General features: G+C 37.0%; 1 protein-coding gene across 4 annotated transcripts in view; it reads left to right on the top strand.

Moving 5' to 3' along the window:
- The window catches only part of REV3L (REV3 like, DNA directed polymerase zeta catalytic subunit), a 176,210-nt gene extending 166,791 nt beyond the window's left edge, over positions 1–9,419 (top strand). For all 4 annotated transcript variants that reach the window (XM_020890382.2, XM_020890383.2, XM_070449944.1 and 1 more), the window contains 4 exons: positions 1,548–1,738; positions 2,386–2,632; positions 4,257–4,466; positions 8,302–9,419. In XM_020890382.2, the coding sequence (XP_020746041.2) occupies positions 1,548–1,738; positions 2,386–2,632; positions 4,257–4,466; positions 8,302–8,442 (789 nt within the window). In that variant the 3' untranslated portion in view covers positions 8,443–9,419. The remainder of the gene's footprint in view (positions 1–1,547; positions 1,739–2,385; positions 2,633–4,256; positions 4,467–8,301) is intronic.
- The last annotated feature ends 240 nt before the right edge of the window (positions 9,420–9,659 follow it).

Below are 9,659 nucleotides of genomic sequence, written 5' to 3' on the forward strand. Positions count from 1 at the left end.
TTACTGTCAATCTCTCGTGCTTTTAATGCTATCATAAAACTCAGTGTAGAGAATAGGAAATGGCAGCCCACTCCAGTATTCTTGCCTGGAAAATGCCATGGACAGAGAAGCCTAGTGGGCTACAGTCCATGGGGTCACATGAGTCATCCATGACTAAGTCACTTTCAAGAGAGAGAATGAGAAAGAAAAGAAAAAAAAATCATCTAACAATCACAGATTTGGTTCTGAAGGGCAACTGTTATTATGATTTCTGGAGAAGATCAGATTTTTTAGTACTCATGTATAGGTTTTTTCCTTTCCTGTAGTATTAAAGGACAAAGTTGAAAGAGTATTCTGTGTATCTATGAAAATCAAAGTGCATACCAAATATTTGGTATTTGATCCCACAGGGATTGACTTATTAGTACTTGCCCAGCCTTGTGAAAATCTACATGATGCACCAGGGCCCTTGGGGGCACATTCAGTCTCATAGAAAAGAGCAGCCTTTCAGGATCAGGAACTGCAGTTTCATGGTGGAGAAGTTTTATTACTGATACCAAAAATACTTTGGAAAACAATTATGTTCAAAATTTAAAATTAAATGAGAAATGTATGCCTTAAAAAGACACAAAACCAAAGTCTCAACTCCTTGCAGACTGCTGATTAGAAGCTTCAGGGATTTTCACAACATAAATCTTTGTTTTGTGTGCTGTTTATTCAAACAAATTAATTCAACAATGTGCAATAAAGGTTTTCTCAAAGCAAAAAAAAGTGTGTAGAGTGCTATTCTGTTTATACCATATGAGAGCATTAAAAGCATAGGAGATTGACAGTAATCAAACCTATATGTCATATATGTAACATCATATAAATTTGAGATATATTTCATACTAGTTTCTGGAAAGGTACTATCCAGTGCATTCTTTCTCTGAGGGAAGAATGGTACGTTAGCTAAGTTAGCAAATTTCTTGTGTAAAATACGTATGGATTCCAGTACTCAAAATAAGATGCAGAGCTTTCACCTGGAACTAATTTAAATTCATTCCACTGTATGTCAGTCATTTTCCAATAGAAATACTGCAGCACAGAAAATTCTGTCACAGTTTCTATTTACCGACATTTTATAAAAAGGCAAAAGACTGGCTTTTCTTTCACTCCTTGGTGATGTTTAAACTTCTTTCTGTCCACCTGAATCCAACCCTTTCTATAACAGAGTAAATAAAAAATAATACATGAAAATCATGTCTAGCTTTCTGTGCCTAGAGTACTCTTGGCTATATAAGACAACTTAAATGTTTCATGTTGCTCACCACACACAGCAAACACTTCATCTGCATGTCATTCCAATATGATTTTCCTCAAACTACATAATCTATTTTTAGAAATAGCAAGCTAAATCTCCAAATAATTCCCAGTTTCAATAATTTTTTATTATCCAGTCATTGTAAATAGGAGATTGTTTAGGTAGATCAGGAAGTTTTCTGGTAAGTTATATAAGTGAAAGTGTAACAGCAGTGATGAAATATAGGATGTTTTACCTTTACTAGCATATCCATTTTCTTTTTAAGATACTTGAGCGTTCTCTGAAGCTGCTATTTGAAACAAGAGATATAAGTTTAATTAAACAGTATGTTCAGCGACAATGTATGAAGCTTCTGGAAGGAAAGGCCAGCATACAAGATTTTATCTTTGCCAAGGAATACAGAGGAAGTGCCTCTTACAAACCCGGTGCCTGTGTGCCAGCCCTTGAACTTACAAGGTAATGATGCGCATAGCAGCACAGCCCGCAGTACCTACTCAGTGTGGTCCCGGGATTCTGAATGGAGTAGATGAGAAGACCTCGTCCACAGGCACAGATACACAGCTGTCTGTGCTCCCACCCGCATGAAGCCTTATCAACGTGAGTGGGTGACCCCCAAATGCTGCAAGCTCTGAAGTGGAATAAAGATCTCCTCTTTTGGCCTTCCCTGCAAAAACGATTCAGTGAAACTGTAATCTGTTACAGAGCTGGACGTGATTGTTTTTCCTATATCAGAATCATAGGTAGTCCTCAGTATTGATCCTACCACAGCAGTAAGGTGGTGTCATTCTAGAAGGAGATCAGCTGATCAGCGAAATTTTCTCTTATCTTTTAGATTTATGATAGTTAATTTAAACTAGTTTGTATCTGCCAACTCATACTGTTCTCCAGGTAACAGTAATTAACAGGGTAAGTTTTATTAAACTCTTAGAGCATATCCACTTGGTGCTAAGTGAAGTGTATATGGTTGTCAGAGTTAAAACTACTTTGAAGGTTCCCCTTGTCAATTTCTCATGGCTTGATTATTGTTTAATTCTCATTTCATTTTCTGAAGAGATGCCTTCCATGACAGTCTTTGAGTGACTGTTTTATTTGGATTTAAATAGGAAAATGCTTACTTACGATCGGCGCTCTGAGCCTCGAGTTGGGGAGCGAGTCCCATACGTCATCATTTATGGGGCCCCTGGAGTACCACTTATCCAACTAGTAAGGCGCCCAGTGGAGGTCCTGCAGGACCCAACTCTGAGACTGAATGCCACTTACTATATCACCAAGCAAATCCTTCCACCCCTGGCAAGAATCTTCTCTCTCATTGGCATCGATGTCTTCAGCTGGTATCATGAATTACCAAGGGTAAGCCTACTGAACAGCACCTGTGGGATGACTCCATAGAGAATTCACTTAACGTTTTCAGTAGAACTAAAGCTTTTATTTACATGCTATCAGAGCAGAACAAATCCTTCATTATCCTAAAGCAACAAAGGTGCTATACTTTCCTGGTTTCATCTTTTACAAACACCTTCCCAGCTTCTGTCAGATTAGCCAAATTATAGAAGATTAAAATAAATCCCACAGCTACTTCAGTGGTAAACACTTAACTATAAAATATCACAAACAGCAAATAAGAATGAAAGAGAGCAGAAATTCCTTCAAAATGGGTATTTAAGAAATATATAAGCTCTAGTAGCTAGACAATAGTTCTGTAGAAACCAGAGTAAAGAATATTACAGTATCGTTTTACTAAAATAAAACATGCAGTGTGAAATCTTACCAAAGGGAGTTTTGCCTGAACTCCTTTTTTCTTAGTTTATCCCCATCGGAGCCCTGAAGGAACAATTTGTGGTTCTGTAACAATCAGGGATACATTACTCTAGGAAAGTAGCAGTTGTTATCTGATGTTTACAATTAGGTCTGCTCAGCCATTTGCTCAGACTAGGAAAGCCTGACAGTATTCAGGAAAATTGATATAAGTTAATACTTAAATTGTTTTTACTGGGAAATTGAGGGTGAAGCTGTGCTTCAGACAGTCTGTTGGCCAGCATCTGTAACACTGGGCCCTGGCTCTGCACCACAAAGCTATTAGTGTTTTTCATTACATCAGCAGCAAGAGTGTTCAACCAGTGGCATTTATAAAAGGCTAACCTAATAACTTTGGTGCAGAGTGACTTGTAAGACACCAGGGGAATACACCAAGGGTATGATAGATAGTAAGAGGATAATGTTATTTCAGTGTGAAAAGAGTATCAGAGGACAGATCTCTGAAACCATTATCAACTTCAAAGAAGGAAGCTTGGTAACATGTATCTAATTTCATTTGAAATACTCCAGGTTTACTTTTGCTTGAATTTTGCACCTTAATGCCTAATAGGTTACTTTTTTACCTTGCTTCCATGGCCAAAACTGTGCAGTCTGAAACAGTGTCCACTCTCCACCTGGATTTCCTCCTTTGTCCTCCATGATCTCCTTTGCCCCCTGTAATTTCATACACCTACATATCACAACCAAAAACACGGAGTGACAAGAAACTGTTTGTTTTTTATTGAGGTATAATTGACATACAATGTGATATTAGTGTCAAGTATACAATATAGTGATTTGACAATGAGACGATCACCATGATAAAATCCAGTTATCATCTGTTACCATTTAAAGTTACTGCAATATTATTGACTGCATTTCCTAATTTATATAATATATCCTGATGACTTATTCACAACTGGACGTTTGTACCTTTCTGAGACCATCCCCCCCCCAAAAAGGAAAACAAAACACTATATCTGATGATATTAAGCTATAAAGGAAGGACTTTGTTCTTTTCTAAAGTCCCATTATCTAGAACAGTGCCTGATATATAGTAGCTATTCAGTAATTTGTTGAACACAGGAAATAATGCCTTAGTGATCCTGTAACTAGCATGAGAAGAGCCACTCTGCTATAAAGCTGGCTTAGACTTATTTCTGAATTGATGTTTGTATAGATCCAGAAGGCCACCAGCTCCTCTCGAAATGAACTTGAAGGGCGGAAAGGCACTATCGCACAATATTTCACTACCTTACACTGTCCTGTGTGTGATGACCTGACTCAGCACGGCATCTGCAGTAAATGTCGCAGCCAGCCTCAGCATGTAGCAGTCATCCTCAACCAAGAAATTCGAGAGTTGGAGCGTCAACAGGAGCGACTTGTAAAGGTACATCCCTTGTTCAATAGACCCAGAATCCCAAGCAGTCTGAGTCTTCAGGGAAATGTAGTCAACTCCTGAGGGAGGTGTAGTGTGAGATGTGAAAGTGGAGTAAGGATTCTAAGTTAATGAATTTCTAAAATCCTGAAAATAGCATAATTGAACTACTAAAAACTAACTATGTTTATTAGAACCATAGAACTATACTGTCCAGCCATCCAGTTTCTTTTATAGCAGTATTTCTAAAAAAAGAAAGTGCTAATTGCTGTGTCTCCCATATCTACTTACCATTCTCATAGAAATCTTGTTTTCTTAGAGAATTGCTAGTCTACTTGGAAGGTTTGCAGTTCTTAATGACTGATTATATCTTCTTATACCATCATGTTTCAAGTTACATTTTTAGCTTTCAGGAAAGAATAACAATCTTGTGGTGGAGTTTGTTTTGTCTTTATATGAGTAACATATAAGGTTATTGAAATGTTTTAAAGCCAACCAGATGGTTGAGAGGCAGTGTGATTTAGTGGAAAATGAATCCAGTGGATAGTAAGGACATCGGGTTTTCAGTCTGGACTCCATAGTATTGCCCATGTCCCTGGCCCCAGATTTCTCAGAATGCAGGTTGATGCTCTTTCATAGGTCCCTACTAGCTCTTCTGTTGTGAACTCTCCTATACACTCTCTCCTAGCAGCTTATCTGCTCTAAAGTAATCCAGCCACAGTATGTAAAGGCCAGGCTCTGCACCATGCCCCTTCAAGGTAAAGAGGCTTTTGAATCAAGTCAGAGTATCCACAGCCTCCTAGAAGGACACTCCTAGCTGCCATGCAGGGCAACAGGACAGAAGCCATCTCTGGGGAGACGAGGCTGTTCAGAATTTGTATGGTTATAGAAGGATAGTTAAGAATGTTACAGACTGTTTCCTCTGCACCATCCTAGCTGCTGTTCTGCATTGACAGAAAACTCTTTAAGTTATATAGTGTATATAGCTAGTCATTTAGAATGCAGTAAATGAATTTCATTAAGGATGGTAGCATCTGAAAGGTATGATTTTATTGATGCAACCATAGAAACCTAGCTTATTGAAATGATAAATTGACTTTTCCCTCTCCCCGTCCATCTACTAACTAGTTCTTAAATAAATAAGAACTTTTCTGCTTCCCTTCTGTTATCATCCTATAGTCCAGCCACCATTATTTCTCCCTAAACTCCTGCAGCAGCCTCACCCTGACCCCACTGCCATCCCGTCCATTCTCAGCACTGTGGCTCGAGCATCCTCACCAGAGAGCAGGTGAGGACAGAGGCCCTGCCCTCTCTCACTGCTGAGTCAGCTGTCCTAGCTAGAGTCCAGCCCAGAGACAGCTTCTTGCTGAATGCACAGTTAAAGCAGCAGTAAGTCACTGCAGTGATTACCAACCGACTTTCAGCCCATTTGTCCCAGTTTTTGTATCACCACAAAGTGGTGGTTGCAATTAGTACAACCACTAGTCACCAGGTGTCCCTAACTTCTGTTTTTTAGGTTCTTACCCCAATGGCAGCAACTTGCCCTCCTAGAGAATTCCCTAGTTGGCTTCTAGTAAAAGGTGGAGACATGGGCAGGGCCTCCAGAGCTCCTGAAGTCAGAGGCAGCTCCCTGGACCTGTCTTCTGCCCCCAGCAACATACACTGTGCTAACTAGTTATGCCATCAGTTTAACCAGAACCCTTGTTCAATATTAGGTCTTATTTCTTATAAAAATGCAGTTTTAAAAGTAATGCTATTCATAAATAAGGGGTGGTTCATCTTTAAAGAGATATTTTAACTTTAGGATTGCTTTTTTCCTAAGAGAATTAAAATGTGTCTCCTGTACATAAATAACCTGTAGGAATTCTCACAAAGCAGAAATTACAGGAGATAAAATGAGAAACTGTCAGAAACATTAGTAATAGTAAACAGCTCTCATACCAAGACAAGTCAAGTGATCAGAAATAAGTACAATTACTAAAGATCTAAACATTATAAGGTAAACCTTTTGATTATATGTCAAACTCTCTAACCCAAGATTACAGAATATGTCTTCAAGTTATAGAAAACATTTATATGAAATGTTAAATAATTGACCATATCTTAGACTACAAAAACCTTAATAAATTTCAGAAAGTAGAAATATTACAAACGTTTTATCAGTACAATTCTATTAAGCTAGTAAACTCAGAAAACAAAATGATCCTTCTATTTTGAAATTTTAACACTCCTTATTAAACAAACAGTACATACAAGATTCTAGACAGCCATGGCAGATCTCAGAGAAAAATTCATCACCTTAAACATTTAATTATAAACATAAAAAACAAAATTAAGCATCTGACTGAAAATTTTTCAAAAATCTAGAAAGTAAGCCAAAGGATAACAAAAGAAAAGGATCAATAAATATTAAAGCAGTTTTTTGTTTGTTTGTTTTCTTAAGTATCTGCTAAAAAATAAGTTTCTAGGTTATGGTGTTTAAAGTTTTAAACATAACCTGTTCAGGGTTTAAATCACCAGTAAAAGATCTTGAAACTAAACATTAAGTTTAGCGAGACAAGTAATTCCATCCTGGTTTATTTATCAGACAAGGACAGAGCGCATAAATATTTATCAGTTTGTTCTGGCACCTGGATGTAGCTGCAGGACATGGAGCTGTAATACAGACATTCTATATTTAGGAGTAGCTTTAAGTCTCTTGGCAGAGATCTAATTGGTGCAAGTCTTCAGAACAGAACAGCACATTTAGTCTCCAGAAAGCACACTGAAGCTTGGGTCTGAGCAGTTCACTTGTGGCAGGACCATAATACCGGGTGGAGTGACAGGGTGCTGAGAAAAATGGGCCCTGCAATCGACTGAAAAATATTGGGGCAGAGAACGAGGTTTTTTTTTCTTCTTCCCCTGTGAGCCCTCTAAAACAGAAGCTCTTAGATACAGACCAGAGAATTAACTAGAGCAGATCTGATTTCTCTCTCAAAAGGTAATTAGTATAACAGCTGCTAATTGCTATCCCTTTTTAAAATCACTTGGATAAACTGTTCACATTAAAAATCACCCTGTATTTTCTTAACCCTTGGGGCCCTCACTAGTATCCTTTAAAGTTTTTCATGTTTTACCACTTTTAAACTGTGTGTGTGACTTGAGACCTTACATATTAAAATCTGATCACTGGGTAAGATATGATGCTTTTCTTTAAAAAGTGCCTTATGATTTAATATTTTCTTTCAGATCAGTTCTCATTATACATCAGTATCATCTGGGAGCCCTAAGATGTACAGATTCTTAAGCTTTCACACCCGAAGATCCTGATTCACTGGTCTGGGATCAGGCTCAGACATTAGTCTGTTTTTAAGCTCATGTAGAGCCAGGGTTGAAACTATTGGTCTATCCAGCTACTTTCAAAATCTTTGATATTTTTCCCCCCATACTAGCATTTTCTCTTCTGAAATAAGAAAGTGGATAACTTTTTGATTAGCATATAAAATGTTAGAGTAACTTGAAAAAACAGTGTACATAGCTAATTTAAGAGCCAGGCTTTGAATGGTAATTGGGTAGCCTGTTTTGTGAATCTTAATACAATAGGATTCTACCATAAATGAAAGTTGCTTTCTGGGATTAAATGAATCCTTTAGGGAATTTCACGCTCTATGGTTTGTGAGACAATATTCTTTAGAAACATCTCAACTTAGGGTTAGCTATGCTTCAAAAAGATGAAAACTAATGAAACTTTTCTGTAATATGTGCCAGTAATTTGTGGTGGGTCACGAAGGACTATAAAAGTCTGCTATTTACACACAGAGAGATAGAACCCGTCCTATCGTTTGATGTACTCCTCTTGTTCTTTCAGGTATGCAAGAACTGCACAGGCTGCTTTGATCGACATATCCCATGTGTTTCTCTGAACTGCCCAGTACTTTACAAACTCTCCCGAGTAAACAGAGAATTATCCAAGGCACCGTATCTCCGGCAATTACTAGACCAGTTTTAAATTGTCAATATCACAGAATTCCAGGTGCTATTTTCAGTGTTTACCACTAACTGTTGTGCATGGTGCTTTTTCAACTTCCATCGAGTCAAGTATGTTCATTGTCTGTCTAATCTGAAGACTATGAAGACTTTTATGATAACTGAATTAAAAATCGTATCTGTTGATCTCTGAATAGCTCACTTCTTACAATGTACAAATTCCTCATCCTTTCACCTTTTTAACATTGTTTTATAATGCAGATGTTGAATTTGCTCCAGTATGTGTAACATCTTGTAAATCCATTTGAGTAGATCGTATTTACTTCCCTGTGGAAGGAGCACTGAAAACCTCTTTAAAAAAAGACATTCGTGTTTTCCTTGAACTGTCTGTATCAAGACGTGTTACTTAGAGATACTCATTCACTTTATAATTTTGACTGCGAAATATTTTGTAAATACACTTTTTTACTTTTCAAACAACTGAGTAAAATAATGTGCAATGAATTTTATACAAATGATTTTCAAGTTGTTTGGTATATTTCCTCTAGGTTTTGCTTGACTCAGAGTAGAGTTGTTATTTTGATCAAACTGTGCAAACAATAGTACCATGTGTAGCATTTTGAAACATTATTTTCTAAAACCGCTGTCTTGCTTTAGCTATTAATGGGGCATTGTGAGGAACTGTGCAAAGACATTTTTGTTACAAACCTGTGGGCCTGTTGCAATACTTTAAAAATAAAAAATTTTATTCCATTTTTGCTTGTTTTGTATAGACATTTCTATTGCTTCTAAATATGCTTAAAATATTTTCTTTCCTTATGTACTGTACAGTTAATCTTATTTGCCATCATCTTGAACACAAAATGTGTATTTAGAATATTTGTATAACTGTATATAAAAAAAGAATTATGTGGTCAGTGCATTGTTTTCTAAACTGGAAATCATTTTGTTTTAAAAGTTAATAATGGAAACCATATTAAAATTGAATAAAATACGAGATACAGCAGTGTGGTTTTATTTTGCTATAAGTCAAATGCTCTTCATCTGTTCTCTAAGCCTATGTTAGTTACACCTTCCCTACCCGACCCCTTCTGAATTTTAATAAGGTAAATTTAACTCATATCCTAATTGATGCTATAATTCCCTTACCCAAACTTTCAGATTTTTTTTAAAATGGGAGCAAGAGTAGTCTAGGAAATGTTTAGCTTTCATCATTCCGGAGTTTTAGTACATCTCCCA

Source organism: Odocoileus virginianus, chromosome 19, assembly GCF_023699985.2.
Source record: "Odocoileus virginianus isolate 20LAN1187 ecotype Illinois chromosome 19, Ovbor_1.2, whole genome shotgun sequence".
NCBI classification, from domain to species: domain Eukaryota; kingdom Metazoa; phylum Chordata; class Mammalia; order Artiodactyla; family Cervidae; genus Odocoileus; species Odocoileus virginianus.